Source organism: Balaenoptera ricei, chromosome 4 (genome assembly GCF_028023285.1).
Source record: "Balaenoptera ricei isolate mBalRic1 chromosome 4, mBalRic1.hap2, whole genome shotgun sequence".
NCBI classification, from domain to species: Eukaryota; Metazoa; Chordata; class Mammalia; order Artiodactyla; family Balaenopteridae; genus Balaenoptera; species Balaenoptera ricei.
Genome location: NC_082642.1, coordinates 7,160,157 through 7,185,290, shown reverse-complemented (window position 1 = coordinate 7,185,290; position 25,134 = coordinate 7,160,157). Strand labels below are relative to the sequence as shown.

The following is a 25,134-nucleotide window of genomic DNA, read 5'->3' as shown; positions in this document are numbered from 1 at the left end:
TAACTCGCTGTGGGGTCTTGGGTAAGTTGAGTGAGCCAGTTTTCTGGAACATAGCATAGAGACGTGCATAGGGGCTGGCAAGGTAAGGGCACTCAAGCTGTGGGCTCTCTAGAAACACTTCGAGTCTGCACATTCTATGAGTTTATGTTTATGGGGGGGAGGTTGCTTTTTTTTTTTTTTTTTTTCCAATTTTATTAGTGAAGAATTTTCACCTACAGGCAATAGTTGTTAACATTTTGCCACATTTGCTTTCTCTCTCTCTACACACGTATATATTGATTTTTAAACCTCTGTTGCTTCTTTCCTTGGTGAGTGTTGAACGGTTCTCTTCTACAGAGTATAGCAAAGCTCGTCATTCCTCAGGCTACAGGATGCTGGCTTCAGTTGGAGCTTTGACATCCTTCGGACTAATCAGTACCTTTCCTCCCACAGGATGAACTTACCGCTGTGAATGTAAAGCAAGGCTTCAACAATCAGCCCGCCTTTACTGGAGATGAGCATGGCTCGGCTAGAAATATTGTAATTAACCCATCAAAGGTAATGCTCATTGCTTCCCAAAACTTCCGAAAGAGCATACGTATGTGAGACCCATGGTAGCTAACGTTGATACATTTGTGTTATTGAAACCACAACCCATATTCAAAGTTCCCCCAAATATCCTTTATGCTGTCCTGCCCCAGGGTCCAATCAGGGATCATGCACTGCTTTTGGCTGGCGTGTCTCCTAACCCTATTTTAATCTAGTGCAGTACCGCTCTCCAGACTCCCTCATTTTGTTCTTGTTGTGAGGTTGTTGTTTTTTTCCAGGTTAAATATTTTTGGTGCAAAGACTACATTGCATATCAGGAAACATGCAGTGTTAGTTTGCCTGATTATTGGTTATACTGGTTGATCACTTAAGGTGGTGTCTGCCATCTCTTTACATCGCAAAAGTAGTCATCTTTTCCTCGTAGTAATCTCCACAGGGTGATACTTTGAGACCGTATGAATATCCTATTCTCCAATTTTATGCTATGATTTTAGCATCAATTGTCGATTCCTGCTGAATGATTTATTTTGCTGATGGTTGCAACATGCTGGTTTTGTAGTTATTATTCCTCGTATGTTTATTAGTTGACATTCTTTTGTTAAGGGCACCCCATTTTTCAGTATCACTTTGAACCCCTGAACTCTTCTTAAAATCAGTTGTATGGCCTTCAGTTTTCTTTTTGATGCTCACACTGTCTCACATTTGGCCAGTGGGGGCACCTTTAACCTGGTTCTTGGGCCTTTTGGACAACCCCCTTACCCCCCAACCCAGTCCTTTGGGCACTTCCTCACTTTAGGTACAATAATATAGTCCAGGGCCATCTTGTTCTTTTCCTACCCCATCCCAGATCTGGGTGCCCAGCTTACTCATGGCTACTTGAGTGTCACAACTTCTAGGCCCTTTCAGTGGACAGAGATGGCAAAAATATTTAGGTTTCTTTTCTTCTTTTTCTTCCCTCCCTCCCTTCCTTCCTTCCTTCCCTCCTTCCATCCATCCATCTGTTCTAAGTCAGTACCACAGGGTCTTTCCCATGCTTTTCCCTTTTCCATCATTGTATCTCCTTTCTCTTAAGGTGAGAACCCTGGATCCCAGCAATATTAGCATGTTTATTCATTTACTCTATCTTACAATATACATAAAAAGTTCCAGAATAAACTATACCAGTGTCATTCCAACAACAAAATTGCTATGTAAAATTTACAATTGCTCTACCATGCTTTTTGTCTTTAGACTAACTTTCATTAAGAGTATGTAGTCAGAGGGACTTCCCTGGTGGTGCAGTGGTTAAGAATCTTCCTGCTAATGCAGGGGACACGGGTTCGATCCCTGGTCTGAGATGATCCCACATGCTGCGGAGCAACTAAACCCGAGCGCCACAGCTACTGAGCTTGCTCTCTAAAGCCCGTGAGCCACAACTACTGAAGCCCGTGTGCCTAAAACCCGTGCTCCACAACAAGAGAAGCCACCGCAGTGAGAAGCCCGTGCACTGCAATGAAGAGTAGCCCCCGCTCGCTGCAACTAGAGAAAGCCCGTGCATAGCAACAAAGACCCAATGCAGCCAAAAATACATAAATAAATAAATTTATTTTTTAAAAAAGTATGTAGGCAGAGTGTTGTATTAAAAATTTCTTGAATTAAGTCTTTTTTCGTTGTGGTTATGTTAACAATTAGATATATAGATGGAATTATCTGTTTCTGTTTGTATTCTTTTAAGGTTTGTTTTTCATCCTTTTTGAGTTATTTCTATTTTCGAATATTAAAATACTTTTACTCTTTAAATTAAAAAATCATGCCTATAGATTAAAATAAATCAAGCATACAGGTGAATTTCTATTCTTGTTTTCTCTTAACCAGAGATAACCATTGTTAAAAGTTTGTGTATCATTTCAAATCTCTTTTTATATGCACACATGTATACACAAACATATGTAATTTGCTAAACTAGCAACTGAAGTATTATTTAAGTGATGTGAAAAAAAAATAGAATTATTTTCTACAGATTGCCCTATTGACCAAACACAGTGTTTTTAGTTTTTTTTCCAATCTTGCTTGATACCTTTTAAACATCACAACTACAATTATGTATGTGTTGTAATTTGTGTTCTACTTTTTTTTTTTTAATTGTGGTAAAATTTACGTAACATAAAATTTACCATTAGGGCTTCCCTGGTGGCGCAGTGGTTGAGAATCTGCCTGCTAATGCAGGGGACACGGGTTCGAGCCCTGGTCTGGGAAAATCCCACATGCCGCGGAGCAACTAGGCCCGTGAGCCACAATTACTGAGCCTGTGCGTCTGGAGCCTGTGCTCCGCAACAAGAGAGGCCGCGACAGTGAGAGGCCCGCGTACTGCGATGAAGAGTGGCCCCCGCTTGCCGCAACTAGAGAAAGCCCTCGCACGGAAACGAAGACCCAACACAGCTAAAAATAAATAAATTAAAAAAAAAAAAAATTTACCATTAACGTATTTAAGTGTATAGTTCTTTGGCGTTAAGTACATTCACACTGTTGTGCAAATATAACTACCATCTGTCTCTAAACTTTCATCTTCCTTAACTTATATACTTAAAGAAGAAGTAATATCATTTTGTATGTACTTTTCCTTGAGGCTGAAGTATTCATATTCATAGTAATTAATGGATAGATAACATTTCATCAGTTATGTGCTGTAATAACTGAAACTGCTGGTGTACAGCAATTAGCCTATTATCTGTTTCTTATGGTTATTTATAAAGAAGCTATAGTCATATTTGAACATATAGCTTTTGTTCTTTAGGATAAATTCCCAGCAGCATATTACTTGGTTAGAAGGTGCATTAGTCTACTGGGGCTGCCATAACAAAATACCACAAACTGAGGGGCTTAAACAACAGAAATTTGATTTTCTGAGAAAGTTTATTTTCTCACAGTTTTGGAGGCTGGAAGTCCAAGATCAAGGTGTCAGCAAGTCTGGTTTCTCCTGAGGCCTCTCTTCTCGGCTTGTATACTGCTGCCCTCTCACTGTGTCCTCACATGGGCTTTTCTCTGTGTGCGGGTATCTCTGGTGTTCTCCTTCTTATAGTGACACTAGTCATATTGGATTAGGCCTCACCCTTATGACCTCATTTAACTTTTTTTCTCTGTTTTTTTTTTTTTTTTTTTACAGTAGGTCCTTGTTGGTTATCTATTTTAAATATAGCAGTGTGTACATGTCAATCCCAGACTCCCAATCTATCCCTCCCCCCAGGTAACCATAAGTTCATTCTCTAAGTCTGTGAGTCTGTTTCTGTTTTGTAAATAAGTTCATTTGTATCTTTTTTTTTTCTTAGACTCCACATATAAGCGATATCATATGATATTTGTCTTTCTCTGTCTGACTTACTTCACTTAGTATGATAATCTCCAGGTCCATCCATGTTGCTGCAAGTGGCATTATTCCATTCTTTCTAATGGCTGAGTAATATTCCATTGTATCTGTGTTCCACATCTTCTTTATCCATTTATCGGTCCATGAACATTTAACCTTAATTACCTCCTTAAAGGCTCTATCTCCAAATACAGTCACATTGAGGCTTAGAGCTTCAATATCTGAATTTTGGATATACACAATTCTGTCCATAACAGAAAGTATGAACGCCTTGTGTATAGGAACTGCCAAATTGTTCTCAGTTGTATGAAGTTTTATGTCAATTTAAATAATTGAATAAATGGAAATAGCACCCGTTACCACTTCTGCTGCTCTCATCCTTCCTGTGAGATTTCCTCAAGGATTCAAACCTTCTGAGGGGAATTTGATCTAATGAATATGAAATACATGACCTATAGTGTAGCCCCTAAACTTTTTCATTTTCTTACCAAATGAATTATTTTCAAAATAGCTGTGGATGGATGGAAACAAGTTTTAAATTAAACCTTATCTCTCATACCTCGTCTGAGGGAGTGCAAATTGGTATAAACATTATGGAGGGTAATTTGACAATGCTGATTAAAATTACAGAATCATACAATCTGAATTCTGAAAATTTATCTGAAAGCTATAGCTGTACATGTATGAAATAACAAATAGGAAAGGCTATTCATTGTAATGTGATTTGTAATCGCAGAAGTTTGAAACAAATGTCCATTAACGGGGACTTGATTAAATAAAATGTGGTATATCCACGCAGTACATTATTATGTGTCTGTAAAAATGAATGAGGAAGCTCTCCATAGGCAAATATGGAAGGAAGGCGCTCAGACATTTACTCAATGTACATAACGAGGTATAGATATGAGAGAAAAAGAATATATTCGTGTTCATGTGTATTCACATGAAGAAATACTGGAAAGACACATAAGAAACTAATCAAGGTGGTTCTTTGGAGTTAGGCATTGGGACTTGGGAATGAGGCTCTTTAACTTTTTCTCGATTTTGGAATAATGTGAATATATTGCTGATAGAATAAAATTAAGTGTATGACCATGTTTTGATTTTTTTTTTTGAGTCCTAATGTGCATTTTCTCTGCTCTTGCTTTTTTGGGAATTTTGACTGTGTTTACATTTATGCAGTTGTTCATAAGGTTTGTTAGGAAGTAAAACGTATATACAGTCACTATGTTCCATTGCTATTATTAAATACACAGAAAAGAGTATAATTGCAAAAGAGATTGCCCAGACTTCTTTTTTTTTAATACAATTTTTGGAAACCTCTTGATTTGCAAAATCAGTGATTGGCTTGATTTAATTGAATAGTCTTTTCAGATCACCGTGGCTATTCTTCTTTGACAGTACTTAGACTAGTTTAAAATTTTTTTATGTCTTTGTTTATTATGATTAAAATGCTCATACATGATTGCAAATAAGAGATCTTTAAAATATGAAACAATCTACATAGGTAGGTATTTCGTGCCACTGGTGCAAAGGCCAAATATTGATTGAGAAATTTAAAATAAAACAATTTGTTACTCTTGGCTGCTTGTTTTCAAATAGCTGTTTTTTTGGTGAATTTTTGCATTTAATTTATTCTCTGGACATTCTGCAAACTTTGCTTAAAAAAGAATACAATGAAGTTGTTTAAAAAAAATAAGGTTCAGACTTTTTTTCTAATTACTATAATTTTTGTTGCCGTATTACCTCAACACAGCAAAACAGACTTTTTCACTGTACATCAGTCACAAGGATCAAGGCATGCCAATTCACATTAAAAAAAATGTCTACCAGCTTTTCACCCTGGGAGATAAACTTGGCTAATTGCTTCCAACTGTGTTCCACCCTATAGACTAATTGTTTATTGAGTCATGAGCATTAACTAAGGTAGTGATTCTTATTTTGCTGCAGCAGGGTAGGTATTTTATTTTAATCATGGTTGCCACTGTCTGCTAACCTTATTGAAGGTATTTGTTAGAAATTTGTTGTCCACATCCTGTTATTAGAGAATTTCCAGGGGACAAAATGTGATGCTGTGATAGGATTCTTGGAAATTCCAAGAGGTTTTCTGTGGATTCATTTAGTTTTTAGATATTACTCAGTCCCCTTCCTTCTTGTCCCTTTGTCTTTCCTTTGTCCTCTTTTAATTTGGTTAATATGAAAATGCTAGTCATTCACAGGAAGCTCCCTTTGCTACTTTGTTCCATTCAGAGCAAGCCACACTAGCTTTCTCTTTCTAAACACTTGTACTCATGAAATTGGCAGCCCAATCAAAAATGTTGAATATTTAATTTAATTGAACCTTTTGTAATTTGCCATTTAAATAAATTAGATTTCTCTAGACTTCTTTTTTTTTTTTTAAAGCACTGAGTGTAAATACAGAGTTTCCTTTCCAAATTTATGTGCTATTAAAATGAAACAAGAAAAAGAATGATTACTGTGTGATTACCAGGTTCTGATCTTGTATGCAACACCTCTCAGGAAAAAGATTCTCTCCAAATGGGTGTGTACTGTGAAAAAGGAGAGGTACATCTAAAGATGAAAGCAGAACCCATTCTCTTGAAAATTATTCAGGATATAATTAATTTTATCTTATAGGAATTTTCAAAGACTCTTCTTGTTCCCTTAAACTACTTGTTAGTAGTGAAACAAAGGTGCTGTGGGAGTTTCTGCATTATGTTAGTGTAAGGAAATCACAACTCTTAGCTTCAAGGGCTTAAATTCCCATTTTATTTTCCAATGGGCTCTTTGAAGATTTTCTGTTAAAACAATAAAAATAAAATACTAATATGTACATTACTAACATTCTTGCTTATTGTCTTTAAACTCTGTTTTCTCTTCCACAGATTGGAGCTTATTTTAGCAGCATATTAGCTGAGAAACTAAAGCTTAACACTTTCCAGGACACCGGAAAGAAGAAACCACAAGTTAATGCTAAAGATAATTATTGGCTGGTTACTGCTCGATCCCAGAGTGCGATTCATAGTTGGTTCTCTGACTTAGCAGGAAATAAACCACTTGCTATTTTGGCAAAAAAGGTATTAAGTATTTCTTGCATTGTTTTCATTGAGGCCTTATAGAAATGAAAATATTTGAGATAATGTTCAAGTATATATTTCTTTTCCCCAATTCTCTCCAAAACTCAAAGTCTCAATAGCAGGTATCCTGCACCAGGTGTGTGCTGCACATTGGCTGTTTCGCCTTCATTTTGATGGCATGTGGTGCCTAGGACATCTAGAGACCTAAACATTCTACACAGGAATCTGTTTATGTGGATATTAGGTAGACAGGGTTTTAAAATCAAAAACAGGCAGTGAGACTTCATTTATTTGTTACATTTTCAGTTTTTTAGGTCAGGATGTCCAAATGGGTTAAATAGAAATCCTTGCTTTAATGTTATTTCCTTGTCTTGAAAAGTACCCATCCAAATTCTTAAACGAACTCTTCTTCCGAACAAGTGAGATAAAAGATAGTGATTCCGTGTGTGCTTGAAAACTGTCTTTGAAAAAGTTTCAGTACAAAATGGGCAGGTTTATTCATAGCTCCCTGCTTTTTTGAGGAGAGGGAGGGAAGGGAGGGTTCTTTTAAAAATCTTTGCCTTTGATCATTTTCCTCATGTGGGAAATACTACACAGATTCAACAATCTTATAGTCCCAATAATATAAAATGTCTTTTGAAATTTAGATGAGAGCCAGAAACCTCCCTCTTAGTCTTGATCTCTGACTTCTTACACACCTTTCAAATAATCCCCAGGTCTTTCTCATCTCCCCTGAAACCCTTTAGTTTTAGGGGAGCCCATCTTCTATTCTTAAGTTTTCACGAATGGCTTGGTGCAGGCCCAGGTTAGAGGAGAGCTCCTTCGTGTATTTACGTTTTTGTTTTCTAAAGCACCTCTTTGAAAATAGTGCCTGTAGCTCCCGTTGGCTTTATTTTGCCCTAGTGTCAGAGCCTTGCGTTGCCTTTCATAGATGTTAGTGCTTAAAGGCAACCGAAATCCTTGCAAAGCACAACCATCGGCATAACCCTCTCTTGCTACTCAGGTAGTGCCTCTGTCTCAACACAGGCTGGACCGCATAGCATTTCTTTTCCATTATTGACCGTTTCCCACGTGTTCCCACTGTGGCCTGTGAATTGTATCTGAAGGCTGCAGAAGTCAAAGGCCATCCTTCAATATCTGATGGCTTTCTACCAAAAGTTCACACCCTCCGTGTTGGTTAGTACCTTCAACTCCTGTGTAGCCAGTCTGACATCTTTCCTTTTAGGTTTACCTTTTTTGTAAGCTTTTAGAATGCAGTTTTTTTTTTGCGGGGGGGATATTTCCTGAAAGGGAATACTCGTGAGGAATTGATGCCCTTGCTTTAGGGGTGTAATGGTCTCTCATCTTTTAAGAGGGAGATGAATTATGGTGCAGTGTATTAGCCGTTGTTCTTCTCTCTTTATTAGGAGCTGCCTCTGGCCAAGTCAGGTGTCCCTCAGGTAAGCCCTGACGTTAATTCTTTGCAAAGTTAAAGATGTTTTCTTTGTCAAACCATTGAATATACTTTGAAGTATTCATTTCTTGGGCATTTCAAGAGTCATTCCTTCCCATCCCTTCCTCAGCATTTCATCTTCTTGAGATGGCGACAACTCTTTAGAGTTGGGTAAAAGATTGCATTCTCTGCGTGTTCTTCTTATTAGAAAGTTTAAATTCCTCTTAATTTCTGGTATTTATCTGCGAGATGGCTTGATGTAGAAGACCTTCCTTTTCCTGCTGAGATCCTGAGTCATCTTCCAGCTTTGATCTAGAGTTCAGAATAGTTTCCTGTATGGGATGGATCAGGTTCCTGGGCCTGGTTTTCTGTTACTATAAAGCTCCGCAGCACTCCCAAGTGTTTAGCCACAGAGAGGTCAACAGTGGCCTGTAAAAGGCCTTTTAATTCAATCACGGTCATAGTTAGATTTGGAAAAGGAGACTTCTTGCTCCTGGGGATATCCTTTTAGCTCTTGAACAGTTCACTAAGAATGATGCGTTCACTTCTGGTGACTTTGATTACTGTGGTCTCTGGAATTTCCATTTGCCTCTACCACTGCTTAGCAAACAGAGGACGCTGGCAGTAAGGAGAATACAGGGAGAGAAGCGTTACAAGGGCAGCCCTTTGGTGGATGGAAAACCATGCTAGGTGTCTTAGTTTTCTTCTGGTACTTAGATGCAGTTCCAGCTTGGTTTAGAACCCAAAGAGCTGCCCAGTGATTGCCTAGGTTCAGCTACAAGTTGAAGTCAGATGGTTTCTTGGCTGAAAATGGAATCCATCCCTGTAGGAAGTCATACTTCAGTCAGTGTAAACATATTTTCCTTCCTGAGTTGGCCCAAACTGTAAATGTGACAAAACCATCAAAATGTGTCTTCTTCCTTAATTAAATAACTTTCTTCACATATGTTCTTCTGAATTCTAAAGCCCTTGATTTGAGCCAACCATTTTTCTTAGGGTCCTGCCAGCAGGGGCAGTGAGCTAGAGGTTTGCCTTACGCCGTTCATGTAAGACTCAGCTTTGTTTGCTGTTTCATGTAAACATTTCACACGCTCAAAATGCTCCCCCCATCCCCAGCCGTGCCTTCTTGTCAAATGCTGTTCGAAAAGAAATCCTTGAGGCTTCTATAAAGATGCTATCAGTAATGTTTCTTTGGAGATGCTAGCTTTACTTTTTGCATTTGTCTGGTTTTTAGGCCTTGATCTTATATATAGTCTTCTGGTACGTCTGACTGAGAGGGAACCTGACCGTGACAGCTAAAATTTACCTCCCTGATACCATACTGTATGTTCTAGTGAAAAACAGCAGCTCCGGTCTTGAACTGACTATATAAGACTGTGCTTTTCTTGTCCCTGGCCTAAACGACAGTAAACCCAGAGCCTTGTGCTGCATGAAAGATGTGCCTTGTAAGCTAAGTTTTCAGGAAATTTTCTAGGTAAAATGTATCACTGTGATCCACAGAGAGGAAGTTTTGTAGCTTTAGCCTGTGTCACTTTCACCTCCCTTTTATACAGTTATGTGGTATGCTGTGTAGTTGCCTTTGTCATGGGGGAGGTTATGTTCTAAAGTCAGCAACCAAGGTAGGAACTGTACATGATCAAAAGTCTATTACATTGCCCGTAAAATACAGTATATGGACACAATGCATCTCAGTGTTCAACCAGGCAGCTTTTCTTTATCACTGGAGCCGCTTGATGTTTCTTTGGGAAGAACCAGGTGAAATAGCTTGTTTTAAAGAGCTATGTAACAAAAAACACTTAAATTCTGGGATCACACTTTGTTCCAAGACTGTGAATAGTCAGATTTGTCACATATGTATAATGCAAAAAAATCCACTGGCTAAACCGTTGGCTAACTAAGAGAAAAATGCCGTGCTACATGAATCAGTTAGCTGGTTTGAAGCTTTGATGTTCCACACAAGATCAAGCAAGACTTCGGGGCATAGAGACCAGGGCTAGTGATGTCCATGGTTGTGGGTTTCCAGAATCCTCTTAGGAGAGAGTCAGGTCCATGGCTTGAGAACACACTGGGGGGAAATCCTTGGAACTGGAACTGGCAACAAAATGAAAGTTGTTACAATTTTGATACATGTAATTCTTTTGCTTTATCCTTCTCACCCCACTGTGAGGTGGACAGGGTCGGTATTATGTCGTTCATAAATGAAGAGCCTGGGAGTCATGGGTTTAACCACCACGGGCTGGGGCCACGGCTGCAGCACAGGGGTGCTCATTGCCGGGGGCGGGGGTGGGCGCTGCCTGCTTCTCCATCTCACTTTCCCCATCCTGCTGCATCGCAACCAACATCGTCTCTGTCCACTGCGTTACCCTGTATTCGTAAATTGGATAGCTTATGTAGAGATTAATGGACTAGTCCTAGGATATTTATGAGGAATTCGAGAAGACTGGGTTAACTCTTTCGAGCCATTCCGCAGAACTTTGGGACACTAATTTGCTAAATAGTACCTTTGTGGCCTGGAAGAAATAATTAACTGCCTCAAGTGCCCACTTTCAACCAGTGAATTAATTACCCAGCTCTTTCTAGCTCAGTGTTTATTAGGCAGATTCACTGATCCATCATTTTAGCCTCTATTTAAAAATTTTGGTCTAAAGGCACTTTTAGCAGCTTTCTGGAAATTGTTATTCTTAACGAAATGTTACAGTCGGAAAGCTGTATACAAAAATGTTCTTCGATAAAATGTAGAGCGGGGATAGCTTTTACTTGATCTGTCCCTTCCAGTTTTGAGATATAAACTCCTTGGAGGACTGTCATGAGATTATTTTCCCTATTTTGTTGATACAATGAGTAGATTTCAGCATCTGAGAGTTTGAAAATAATTTGTTTTTATAAATAAGAAAGCACAACTGATAAAACTGTGTTGCCAATGTTCTAAACATAGTTTTGATTCTTTTTTCTTAAAATTTGCTTAAAAATATTTTTTAAAATGGCATGTGCCATTTAAAAAAAGGATATAGTTTTTCATAGCCAGCAGGAACTTAGAGTCTCTTTCTCTTGCTTCCCCTTTCTTTAGGTTGGCCTAGCGATGAACATAATATGTGATTGTTATAAATATGTTATTCCTTTTTAGGTTCCCATCCTTAGTAAAAAAGAAGATGTTTTCGCATATTTAGCTAAGTATTCAGTGCCAATGGTTCGAGCAACGTGGCTGATCAAGATGACTTGTGCCTATTATTCTGCTATTTCTGAAGCGAAAATTAAGAAACGTCAGGCTACTGATCCCAATTTGGGTAAGTGAGACGGTATGATACATTTTACATTACCCTGTAAATAATTGTTGCCTGCACCTTCCATACCCATCCCAGAGAGCTGAGTCCCGCGAAGGTCTGTTAGTGAAGGTAGAAGTCGCTCGAGGTGTGGATGGAGTGCTGGTTCTGTTCACCCAGGCACGGAGTCCTCGTTCCTGAGTCAGCAGGTCCTGTTGCCCTTACCTCCAAAATGTGTCCTGTGTCTGAACACGTCACCACCACGGTTCCTGAAATGCTGCTTCAAGCCACCCCCTCTCTTGGCTGGAGACGGTGGCAGCCTCCTAACTGGTCTCCCTGCCTTTATTTTTGCTCCTTAACGTTCTGGTCTCTCCACAACCGCTACACTGACTGTTCAGCCTAAATCAGATCATATTGTGTCCTTGTTTATAACTTTACAGTAGTTTCTCATTACAATTAGAATAAAGATCCAGATTCTGGTTTTTTTTGGGGGGGTGGAGGTTTAAATTTTTTATTTTTATTTATTTATTTTTTTAACATCCTCATTGGAGTATAATTGCTTTACAATGGTGTGTTAGTTTCTGCTTTATAACAAAGTGAATCAGCTATACATATACATATATCCCCATATCTCCTCCCTCTTGCGTCTCCCTCGCACCCTCCCTATCCCACCCCTCTAGGTGGTCACAAAGCACCGAGCTGATCTCCCTGTGCTATGCGGCTGCTTCCCACTAGCTATCTATTTTACATTTGGTAGTGTATATATGTCCATGCCACTCTCTCACTTCGTCCCAGCTTACCCTTCCCCCTCCCCGTGTCCTCAAGTCCATTCTCTACGTCTGTGTCTTTATTCCTGCCCTGCCCCTAGGTTCTTCAGAACCACTTTTTTTTAGATTCTGTATATATGCGTTAACATACGGTATTTGCTTTTCTCTTTCTGACTTACGTCACTCTGTATGACAGACTCTAGGTCCATCCACCTCACTACAAATAACTCAATTTCGTTAAAGATCCAGATTCTTGCCTGCAGCGCCATCCATGGTCTCTGCCCCCTCTTTCTGCGATGTTCCGGCCGCACACCCCTCCAACACGTGTACTCCTTCCTTTCCTGGGCCCCCCTCTGCCTTTCCTCTTCACCCTGTACTTGAGTTGATCTTCTCCAGACTATTTGCAGCCTCCTTCTCTTCACTGAGGCTTTGGCTCAAGTGTCATTTCCCCAGTAGGTTCTCCCTGCCCACCCAGCTCAATAGCATTCTCTCTCTTTCTCACCTTCCTCCCAGTTATGTTCTCATGTGTTGTTATTTTATTCACAGCACGTTTCTCTGTCTGAAACCATCTTTTAAGATTTTGTGTCTGTCATCCTGTCTCTCGCTCTCTCTCTCTCTCACACACGCACACGCACACGCACACGCACAGACACATGCGTTGGTAGGTATTTGTTGAATGAACTGAAGGGAAACTACTTTCAGTCAGAGTTTCTGCTCTTTTGGTGACTAGACAGTGACTCCTTGAGGCGGTGCTAAAACGTGCTTTATAAAAGGTTGGATGCTACATTAGAACTGTGCACAGAGAATTATATATAAAGAGTCCATTGAAAGATTAGGTTTACAAATAATTCTTTATGACGTGGAAACGTGCTTATGGTTTTATAAGGCAGACCCCCAACTGCAAAACTCTGAGGAGCAGGACGGAAAGTACAAATGTCCTCCAATGCCAGGAGGCACCCTAGAGGAGTGAGTCAGGGTGTGACGCGTTTGGGAATGGTAAAGGGGCCTCGACGAACCGGAGAGCGGGGACATTCTAAAAGCATGAACACGGTAATTCAAAACAAAGAATGGCCTGATACCATGGCTGCCACCTTTGAGTTCAGCATTATCTCGTGTGTCAAAATAACAAGCAAAAATGAACTGTACTTAAAAAACAAAACTGTGTAGTGTATGTATGTAAATGTCAAGAAAAAGAAAGGGAGGAAGTAATCCACAAAGTTAACAATGGTTGTCTCTGAGTCTGTTTTCACAGTAGTCTTGTGTTAACTACGTGTCTGATTTTTTCATCAGCTTATTATTTTATTGGGGGAAACAAAAGAAATGTCCCTTTTTTATTACTAAAGTAGTTATGTTCTCATTACAGTATTTTCAAATGGTGCTGAAGTAGATACAATACAGTGTATAAATTTCTTTTCTCCCTTGTCCATGTTTTCCTTCTTGAACTTTCCTTCATTCATATACAGACACATATGTGCAATTCTTCTTTATCTCTTTCTCTCTTTCTCTCTCTCTCTCTCTGTCTATATCTATCCGTGTATCTATTGCATTTAATAATAATTCTCCCCATAACCTGGATATCTAGTTGCTTCTTAGCCGCCTCTACTTTGATGACGAATAGGTATCCGAAACCTAATGTGTATCAAATCAAAGTGGATTTCTCACCATCCTTAAACTTGTTCCTTCCTCAGACTTCTCCGTAGTAAATGTTATACATAGCCATCAGGCGAATGAGGGTAAAAGACATATTGTCATTCTGGGCTTTTTCTTTCTCTCAAAACTCTGCATTTACTCCCTCAGCAATCCTGTTAACTTTACTTTCAAAATCTAATCAGAATCCAACAGGGTATTCCTGCTTCCGCTGTTGCCACCCTGGCCCAAAGCACCAGCAACCCCACCTTTGCCTGTGCTTTTTATTGCAGGGCCTCCAGCGGATCTTGTTTCTGTTCTTGCCCCTCTAATGGCAACTTCCTGGTTTGTAGTCAGAGTGATCCTGCTAGGACATACATCATGGTTCACGCCTACGCTCAGCATCCTCTCACGGCCGCCTGTCTCTCTCAGACATGTGCCTCAGCCAGCGCCAGCAGCCCGGATGCACATCGTGACCTCAGGCATTGACCCATGGCTGCCACTCTCCCTTTCACCCCCCAGTATCCCCCTGGCCTGCCCTCTCCCCCACTGCTGGCTTAGCTCAGAGGACACTTCCTAAGATAAGCCTTCTCTTCACATCCTGCTTCATTTTTCTTCATAGCTCTTAATGCCATCTCATTATATTTTAATTTATTGATCACCTATTTCTCCTGACTCTGAACCGTAGTGATTCTTCATGAGATATTTTGTCAGATTTGTTCCGTGCTGGATCTCCTAGGACGGTACCTGGCATACAAAAGATGTTCAGTAGTTTTAACGATAAATAAATGAACAGTTAGGCTTGAAGCATTTGTGTGTATGTTTGTGCATATGTGTGCATGCTTTTTTTTTTTCTTTTCATTTTCTAATTTGCTCCAATTTGTAATCCTTGAAACCTTCAGCATTGCTAGCTATAACGGAGAGACTACTCTCCATTCCTTAGATGCTCTTCGTATTTTTTGGTAACTTGTTCCTGTTTTCCTTGATATTCCATGTAATCTGATTTTAACTGTCATAAAAAAAGGTGATCATGCAGGAATGATTCTGCCAAATGAAATGTAAAACAATTTTAGGACAAATGAAAGTCTGATGGACCCTCATCATTTGTGAAGAACACGTAGTTAAGAGTTTTTAGGCCTCCCAGATATGAATGCATCACCAGGACTGTATGATTTCCTCTACCAAATGGAGGGAAGCCTAGCTCCAGTGTCTAGCTCAGAACATCATGGACTTCTTGTTGGATTCGTTACTTTTGCTATTAATTTCCTTACCAGTGTGATCAGTTGGTTTGGGGAGGGGATTATTTTCTAACCACCCCCCCAAGCTGAAATTTCTATTATTTGCACACCTACAACAGGTAGTTGATTAGGTTCACCCACTAGCTGTGTTTTCTCTTGTTTCATAAGCCACATAACACACGATTCCATTTTTCGGCTCAGTTTACTTACAGAGTATTACATGGTCTTTATGATTATTCTTGTGTATTAAAAAGTGTGAATGTTAAATCCATAAAGGTCAATTGCCTACTGTCCTTTTCTCAGGGTAGGGTATAAAAGCTTTGACCTAAAAAATGCTTAAGGCTAAAAATATTTTAAAAATGCGTGAATTTTAGAAGTTCACCCCTAACCTTTTAGGTCTAGCATCTCGGAAAGAGCTTTGGGCTGTACTCGTCTTGTCTCAGGTGCTACGTGGCTGGGTGACTGAAAGCAAAGTCCTTAGTCTCTCCAGACATGGGTCTCCTCAACCTTGATCCAATCCATGGTCCCCGTGGCCTTTAATTGCCATGGTCTTCAGCCTTTCTTTTTTTGACCTTGACATTTTTGAGGGGAACAGGCCAGTTATTTTGTAGAATGTCCCTCGGTTTGTATTTATCCAGTTGCTCATCATCAGATTCATGTTAAGCACTTTTGGTGGGAGTATCACGGAAGTGATGCTGTGAGTGTCTCGGTACCTCCCCTCACATTGTCCCAGTACCGGGGGTGATAACTTTGAGCTTTTGGGTAAGGTGGTGTCTATCAGGTTTCTCCACTGCAGAGTTACTGTTTTATCCTTTGTGATTAATAGGTAATTTAACTAGGTAGATATCCAATTGCTCTTTCTATATTCTTACATGTGTTTTAAAAACGCAAATGTAGTGTACTATTTATACTATATGAAAAGAGCACACAGTTTCAAATATCTGATCTTGGTTTGCTATCATTCTGTTACACCTGGTATCTCTCACTTACTACTTTGTCTTCAGCACCTTCTTCAGCTTCTTTAAGAAAATTACACAGTGCCTTTGGAAGCATTTGGCTGTGTAGACATGACCATAATGTAGCAAGTTTCACACTCCAAGCAAGCTATACAGCCAAGCAACTACACACATATTTATGTGTTGAATTGCATTAAATTGCATACACTTCAGAAGATTAACTTGAAGTAATAGTTTCTATGTTCTAGAAACCATTCAGCACATTTGGGGCAAGAAGCATTCAGCACATTTGGGGCAAGATTGACTATCGAGTGTCACCCTCTTCTGGCGTTGGTTTTATGGCTTCCGTTGTCTTGATGATCGTCCTTAGGATCTGTGAAGTGTTTTCAGTAGAAATGGCCTTTATTCCTTTGTAATAGAAACATATGTTTTATTTTCAGTTCCCACATTCAGTGTTGGAACAGAGCTATAAAGCACTGCTGTTTGATTTTATTGAAGAGAGTTTTTCCTAATGTTAAGTGGGCTAACGGTAACAAGGGAGCAGGCCTGTTGTGTACATTCTTTAAATGTAGCAACGCAGAAATCCTCACTGTCATTATGCAGAGTTACAGATCTAAAATGTAGATTAAGTGAGTTGCTGCCCTGGGGGGGAGTTTGCAGTGGGCAAACCTAGTGCAGTGTGTACCCAAAAGTGAGAGGGGCGAGAGGGGCCTTGGGTTTCTGGGTGAGGTTGCATGTGTAGTTTCAAGGGGGGCAAAGAAATATTTGACTTGTACAAATCCTAACATCAGGGCAGAGATTTTAAAACAGAGGTGAATTAGGGAAGCTTGGAAGAAGAGACTTTAATTCTCCCTCTTTATGAGACCTGAAAAAATAAGAGGTTATAGGTGGACATGATGTTTAGAAAATGCCGTCTAATAGATGAGCGTTAGAGACTCGAGGGAAAGAATACCAGACGTGATACATATTTGGTTTCCGATATTTTTTGGAATTGAATGAAGTTTTGTTTTTAAAACAAGAATATTTAACTGTCTTAAGTGTTTTGAGCTCACCAGAGAAAAGCATTTAAAATGGGCTAGCTAAGGGAATTCCCTGGCGGTCCAGTGGTTAGCACTCGGTGCTTTCGCTGCCGGGGCCCGGGTTCTCCCCGATCGGGGAACTAAGGTCCCGCAAGCCGTGCGTCGCGGCCCCCCCCAAAAAATTAAAAAAATAAAAACCAATCAATCAGTAAAATGAGCTAGCTAATACTTAAAAATAAAAAAGTAAAACTTACACAGAGTTATATAATTAAAATCTTTGAACAGATTTGGAAATGGGACTATGGTAAATAACACAGAACCTTGTACGATTATTTGTAGGAATTTGCCCTACAATAAGGAGGAGTCTTATCGTTAATGAGTTATATGAGTTCATCATACAACTCTAGTATTTACTATTATACCATTATTGCTATCACTGTAACAGTGGGTGTCTCTCGAGCAATTATAGTATCACCCTCACTGCGGTGGGCGGGATTTTGGCGCTCCCGATGGCCCTAGATTGAATCAGCTCCTGACGGACGCGTGCTGTGAAAATGAGCTTTCCAGCCTTGGGGATACCTCCTCCTTTTGCTGTTGGGCCCTACGACGGTGTTTCCTGTGGGCTAGTGTGAGAACAGCCCCCCCCAGGGCTACCAGGGTGGCTGTGATGTGCCGTGGTACCGCCTTCCCCCTTTCTTAGTGAGCACTGGCTCAGCTCTACGTCCATTCTGTCTATTGCCTGATTTACTATTCAGGAGCCCTGGGAGAAAGGTACTTTATCCCCAGTTCACAGATGAAGACACTGATGTGCAGGTGGGGGACGGATCCCCTCAGCTCGCGCGTCCAGACCGGGCCCTGGAGTCTGTGCCGGGCGCTGTGCTGGTCGGTGGGGACGGAGGCGGAGAATGTGGTCACTTCCCCCCCCACCCCCCCCAGCCGGTGGTCACAAGTGCGGGGAGGGGGCACACAGCCAAACACTCCAGGTATTAGAGGAGGAAGGAAGCGCAAACAGAGAAGCGCATAAAATGCGGAGGAAGTCCCAAGGGGCTCGGGAAGCCCAGGGAGGTCGCAGAGGAAGTGCCATTTGAGGGCAGTTTTGGAAGAAGCAGCGTTGCCTCGGAGGACAGAGTCGGGGTCTGTCATGCAGGGAAGGGCATTTCTGGCAGAAGAATGGCATCTGCGGGGGAGTGGGGCCATCAGGCGGTTTGACGTGGGACCGCCAGGGTTTACTTTGACCTGGCGCATCAGGTACCCGCGGGGCAGTGCGGAAAGGCTGTGGGGAGGCGTGTTTGCTGGAGCGGGACGATGGGGCGCCCTGGAAGGGCTTCTCACTACTATTACTGTTGTCGTCACACTCCCCCTCAGCTTCTTGTCTGTCCCCTGGGCGTAACTGACAGTATCTTCTGAGGATGAAGTGAGTCAGTACCTCTACAGCGTTTGGAAGAGTGTCCACCACACAGTAAGTGGCCGGTAAATACAGACCGTTAATAAATAGTATGCTACAACTGCACTAGGACCGCAGTTATCATGAGCCAGTCTCCGCTAATTATCGCAGGCACTGTGCTGGGAACTTTACAGACGTTATTTGTAATCATGACAACATGCTTTCAACGTAGGTTTTATTATTTCATTCCGTGTATGCGGGGCCCAAGCCTCAGAAGTTAAGTCGCTTGCTGGCGCACACGGAGTGGACCTACTAGGAGACGTCTGTTCTTTCCTCCGCACTGTGATGGTTGCCGGGGGCATGTGCATGTTGTAGGTCTGGCCCCGGGAGGCAAGGAGCATCGCTAGGGAGAAAGGTGCTGGCTGGGAACAGGCTGCAGGACTTGGGGGCCGTGGGCAGCATCCGAGGAGCCAGAACTCCTGTTCTCGCGGGTGCCATGGGGAGCAGGCAGAGCCTAGCAAAGCCCAGGGTGCCAGAGAAGCGAGAGACAGATGAAATTGCTTGCAAGATGAGCAGCTCTAATTGTGGCTAGGAATTGTTGGGTGTTCAATATGGTGAAAGGTGACAAGTCATATCATGGGCATGAGGCCTTTTTTGGGGAAACAGATTAGAAGCAGCTTAAAATGCTTCGTGGTTAAACTGCCCAGGGAACTGCTCTGTTCACCCCCAGTTGTTTCCTCTGTACCCCTGAGGTTTTGTTGGGTTGGGCGTTTGGGGTGGGTGGGAGACTTTTCTTGGTTGACTGTACTCTCGGAACCACCATCCTTATCGCCCCCAAAATACATAGAAGAAACAGCTCCCCTTCTTGCTCAGTGGGTAATTAATTTGTGACATATTCATTGAGCCATTTGGACTGCAAAAATAAGCCCTGCTAAACACATAATTGACAGTCTGGTTTCTTATCTGAGCCAACCAGCTTACATTCAGTTCGGGTCCTTGAAGACGGTGCATACTTTTTTTGATTCCAGGGACAAGTTTTGAGTTTCAAGTCAAGATTGCCTCCACATTTTCACGTGTTCCTTGTATCCTATTTGTCATAAAGGAGATATCTGCCTTGTTTACTATGAAAATAACCCTGAAGGCTGGACAGATGTGCTTGCATAAGCATAATTTAAATTCATGCTTTACCTAGGCATGAAAAATAGGTTTTGATTGGTGAGGTAACTCTGGCTATATCCGGTAAAAACCACTCTCCAATAGAAGGAACAGGACCTATGAGTACAACTTTGGCACGTGCAACCGTTCCATTCCTTTCACCTGAAAGTTTTAGCATCCATTGATGAACCAAGTCCAAAACCATTATTTCACTGGGAATGGCTAGATGTTGGCATTCTTCTGTAAAAATGGGCTTTCCCTCATCAGCTGTGATAAATCATAATTCTTTCTAAAAAAAAAAAAAAAAAAAGGCAGAATAAATGCTAAATTCCTTTCCTTTGAGTATCAGTTTTCAGAGTAAGAATTGCTGTAATTGCACATTTAGTTCTTTAATAAATGAGTTTCTCCTTTTTTTTTTTTTTCTTATTTAAAAAAATTTATCTTTGGTCATTGTTACGGGCTTACCGATATTCCTTCAATTCAGCATTTTGCAACCTGTTATACTTGTTGTTCATTTTAGTGTTCAGGTTGTCCCAAAGGTGGCCAACGGAAGATGTTTCAAGCTCTTTTGTATCCTTTGACATGACACCGTTTGACTTAGAGCACCTCCTTCTTTTTTGGCGCAGAAAGTCTCCCAGGTTCATCTTGTACTTCTTCTGCCTCAGGTCTGCAATCAGCCATTTCTTTACGGAGCCCTGCTTCTTTCTAGTGGGGAACGGTATTTAGAAAGCAAGATCTGGATTCTGAAAGTGCGCATTGCTACTGGGATGTCCTGGCATCTAAGCCCTATCTGGGTGGATGGGATACATATATATCTGTGAATGCATGTGTGTGTACACATGTTGTGCATTCCTACGGGGGTTTATATTCCTATTTCCAATTCATCTCTAACATTTCCATTTAACATTAAAGATTTTTATTAATTTCTTTGATTTTACCTTTATTTCATATCAGTTCCATGGACAATGAAATGGTTTCTAGTAACAAGGCCGTAGTTAACTTATTTGTCTTACCCTGCTATAAACATATACTAGATTCAGAATTAAAATCTGCTACATGTTAGGAAGAAAGGAGATATCTAAGTACATAACGTCTTGGTGGGAGGTGAAGGAGAGCTGAATATCCCATCATCTTCCGTAGTAGGAAGCCAATAGATGATGCTTAAAATCAGGAAGTACAACTGCAAGTATGTTATTTAGAGATAAAGCGGTCAACAAAAGAAACACAGTGGATGAAAGAATTGAAAATAATTGCTTTTGGAGAATGGGAAATGGAGGAGTTTATGGACAGTGGGCTGCTGTTTTTCACAATAAGTCATATAGAGCTATTGGACTCTAAGACACGTGCAAGTGTAACTTTGATATAAATAAAAAGTTAGCTAAGCCTAATCTCAGTCCCAAATTATTACTCTCTATTTTTGTGTTGTTGATACCTTTTCTGGAAGATACCTTGCTGTAAAAAAATGTGTTTCATGCAAAAGATTTGAAGGAAGCTCAGGGAATGCATTACAGTTTTAGTTCTTCTTAGATAATATTACGAGAGCTTATTTTTCACTCAGCCAAGTGCTTGCTCCTTGGGACCTTAACAAAAATTGGAAGACTTTTATATTTTTCCAGGTGTGTAGTTGTTCAGTTAATTGGATATGTAAAATTTACAGAGACTTAAAAATTGAGGTAAAAATCACATCAAATTCATCATCTTAACCATTTTATATGTACAGTACAGTCTAACTGTCTGCACATTGTTGTGCAACGGGTCTCCAGAACTTTTTCATCTTGCAAAACTGAAGCTCTATACTCATTAAATAAACTCTCCTTTCCCCTCTCTCCCCTCCCTCCACCTCTGTCAACGGCCATTGTACTTTCCTGATTTATATACACTTTTAAATGTTCTCATCAAGTTTAATATGCTGCAGTGTAACTCTGCATTCCACATTGTTGCCCTATGGAAACATATTTCAGCTTTTTCTAAAGTAAAAATGTTATAGCCGGGTCCATGTTAGAATGCTAGTTTGTGGTAGTGGTGGTGGTGGTTGTTGGTAGTGTGTGTGTGTGCGTGTGTGTGCGTGTGTGTGTGTGTTTATGATCAGTTAAAGGTAATGTCTGCTCATGATTGCTTTTTGAATTTCTTAGAGAAATGCATTCAGAGAACTTATTATATTTCATTTGAATAAAGAGTGATTTAGTTTTAAAAAAAAAAGTATATTAAGATTCTCTGCACTGGTGTAGATGCTGTGAAGTTTTTAACCAAATGGAGTCTGTGCTATCTGCCTTCACGGGGGCTGCCTTAAAGGCATTTTTATGGAAACAAGATGCATACATAAAACACAGAGCAACAGTCAGTACATGATTACCGGTAATCATATAGGAAACGATTGGGAGGCTGGAAAAATTAGGGGAGGTTTTCTGTAAGAGTTAAATATGAGCTGGGCCCTAAAGAAATCTAGCCTTTAAGTAAAAATTGGGAAATTTTTGCTTTGTTTTGTTTTCACGTCTTAAAAAGTATTTCTTGGTCTTAAATTAGCTAGTTATCTTCCTCTCTGGCAAACTGAGAGCAAATGAGTTACATTTATAGTTCTTTTATGTGTACTGTATTTGCTTTGGTCTTCACCACTGTCATTTCTTCTGGTCTTGTTGGTTTGGGTGAATTACCTGGTCTTGAATTTCCTGTTCAGAACCCATTGCCACTCAGCAGTTTCTCTGTTTTCTAGTCACTTTTAATGTTGACTCCTGATCGAACTAATGAATCTGTGATAAAATAGTGATCAGAGTCCCAATTTAATTAAAGTTTAGTTCTTTGCTGTCTATGGCTATCAATACGTACATGTACATCTGTACCTGGAACATATTATACAGCAAAAATATCTGTTTGTTAGAAGTTTTTGTAGTTTGCAGCCTGGTTTTCTATACTGTCAGTTGGGGCAGTCCTCACGGAATCCCTCTGAGGTAGCTAGGTATCTCCGTTTTACAAATTAGGGTGAGAAGATCCATGGAAAGTGGGAGAACTGAGAATTCCATCCTGGACTTCCATTTCTGGGTCCTGTTTGCTTTGCAGAGTTTCTAAGCAGTTCATATCAGAGGGGCGACTGTGAGGCTGGGATGGGGTGAGGTATGAGGGGTGTTTCAAAAAGCTCAGTGTTTCATGAGTTTTTATTTGTTGTGCATCTTGTAGATCTATTGCTTAAAGCATAAACAGGAGGATTTTGAGAAAAGACAGCTGCTTGTGTGACTTAAACATTTTTTAAAAGTAGGTAACACATATCCATGGTAGAAAAACACAAAACACCCCAAAGGGCACAGTGAAGTCTCACCTCACTGTGTCCTCCTGCGGCCCCTCATCACACACTTCAGAAGGAATCGTTGTAATGTTTCTTGTGTATCTTCTGAAATGTATTTTTATGTGTATCTTTAGTGCATGCTTTTATGTTCCTTTCAGAAAATAGGTGCTTGCTCCGTGCTGTGCACAGAGCGCCTTGCTCTTGTAAGGGGCTCTAAGCTACTAACTTTGTAATACTTACAAAAGCTGGATCTTTTCTTTTTGCAATTTGTACGGGAATGTTAATTCCATGATGAATAGAAAGCTTTTTTTTTTTTTTTTTTTTTAAATTAAAAAAGACATACTCTAAGTTTCAGGGTCATTTTCAGACAAAGTGTATATAATCGTCCAAATGAAATCCCTGCAATAAAGTGGCTCTTCTGCCCATTTCAACTCACCATGATTTTGGAGTCGAGGAGTATATAGAATATATTGACAGGATAGAAAACACATTAAGGGTCGATAAATGGTCAGTTGGAACGTCTTTGTGAGAGTTAACACAACTAAGGTGAATAGATGGATATAAACATATCATATTGATATATGATATCGTACCGTACAATATATCATACGGTCTTGGAATCTCCAGCAAAATAAAACCGGGTGAGTGCTGGAGGAGAGGATACAGGGGGTGGGTCTGCGTGGTCTGTATGATGTGTAAGCGTTTTTATGTTTTAGAGCCTTTTGGTCTGGAGTTACTTTGCACGGTTATCTGGCGACGTGATGTCTGTAGTATTTGTATTCGCGTCCTAGTGGAAGACTCTACGGACTTTACAGCAACTACGTCTAGGACCTAAGAAGTAAACACAGTGCTGCTCTTACTGTAGAAGCTTTACTCAAAGCACAACTGGTCATGGAATTAAATTCCAATGCAAAGCGCAAAAAGGAAAAAAAAAAAAAAGAAAATGTAGTTTATTTTTGCTCCACAAACGACTGGGGCTTTCTACTGCCTCCTCTGTAGCAGAAGCTGGAGGAGGAGCAAGGGTAACCAAGCGTCCGATGTAGTGTAATTTCAGTAGCTTTGGCGCCTCCAGTAGGGCCGGCAGTGGGTCTTTCACCAGCACCGCGCCCGCGTTTCTCCTCCCCACGAATCCTCAGGAGGGCCCCCCTTTATTCCCGAGGCTGCAGGAACGCGCAGAGGTATGTTCTCCTGTTCACAGGGAGGCGAATTTGTGGTCTCCTCCTCGAGTCTCTTGTCTTGCTCTAGCCGTCCTCTCCTGCGGCGATGAAGTCCTCAGCCTGGTCTCAGATGTGGAAGGCGGTGGGGACTTGTCCTACGGGGTTAAAGTAAACGCACCAGTTTAATATTTGGAAAAATAACATCCCTGTTATTCCATGAGAGGAATATCTCAGCTGGGCCAAGGCCGTCGCTCACTCAGAAGTTGGGAAGGGTTTGAGGAACTCACCCTCTGATAACTCTAACATTCATTTCCAGCGCCTGCCCCCCCTCCCCAGAAGGGGTGGGGCTGTCACGGCAGGTGTTTCGCACGTGCCCCTCTGTCAGGAGGAAACCGAGAAGCGGTGCTGGTGCCGAGAACCTCGTGGCTTGGCTGATGGGTGGGATAAGACATTCTCGTTCCAGGGGCTAAAACTGGATTCTGCCTGGGCTTCAGATGCACTTATGGGGTTAACAGAGAAAAAGGACAACTGGAAAAAAAATCCCTAAATGCAACAGTTAGCATTTGTCTGCATTAGCCTGGGAACAGGAATCGGAGACCTGACAGCGAGAGGGGAAAACCAAGAAAAGGGTCAAAGGCTGTTCTCAGGTAGGAGATGCTGCCGGGCGTCTGGAAGACAGGCAGGCAGGCAGTCGGGAGTCTCCTTGCTGCTCTGGGACTCAAGTCTCCTTTGCTCCCTCCTCATCAGCCCCTCCTCCTCCTCCTCTCCCTGCCCAAGACCTTGCCGCCCGTTTCCTTGGTTGGCCACTTGGTCTCTTTTTCACCCTGAGATCCTTAAGCATCAGTCACACAGTTGCACAGTTATTTATATATTGCCCTGTAAGGGCCCTTATCCTTCGGGGGGGCGTTGTCCCTC

At 41.0% G+C, this 25,134-nt stretch overlaps 1 protein-coding gene across 1 annotated transcript in view; it reads left to right on the top strand.

Annotated features, from left to right (window-relative positions):
* MED12L (mediator complex subunit 12L) overlaps nt 1-25,134 on the top strand; it is a 317,527-nt gene that overhangs the window by 29,472 nt on the left and 262,921 nt on the right. The window contains exons 3-5 of the mRNA XM_059921863.1: nt 433-537; nt 6,757-6,948; nt 11,505-11,664. Coding sequence (XP_059777846.1) covers nt 433-537; nt 6,757-6,948; nt 11,505-11,664 — 457 coding nt within the window. The remainder of the gene's footprint in view (nt 1-432; nt 538-6,756; nt 6,949-11,504; nt 11,665-25,134) is intronic.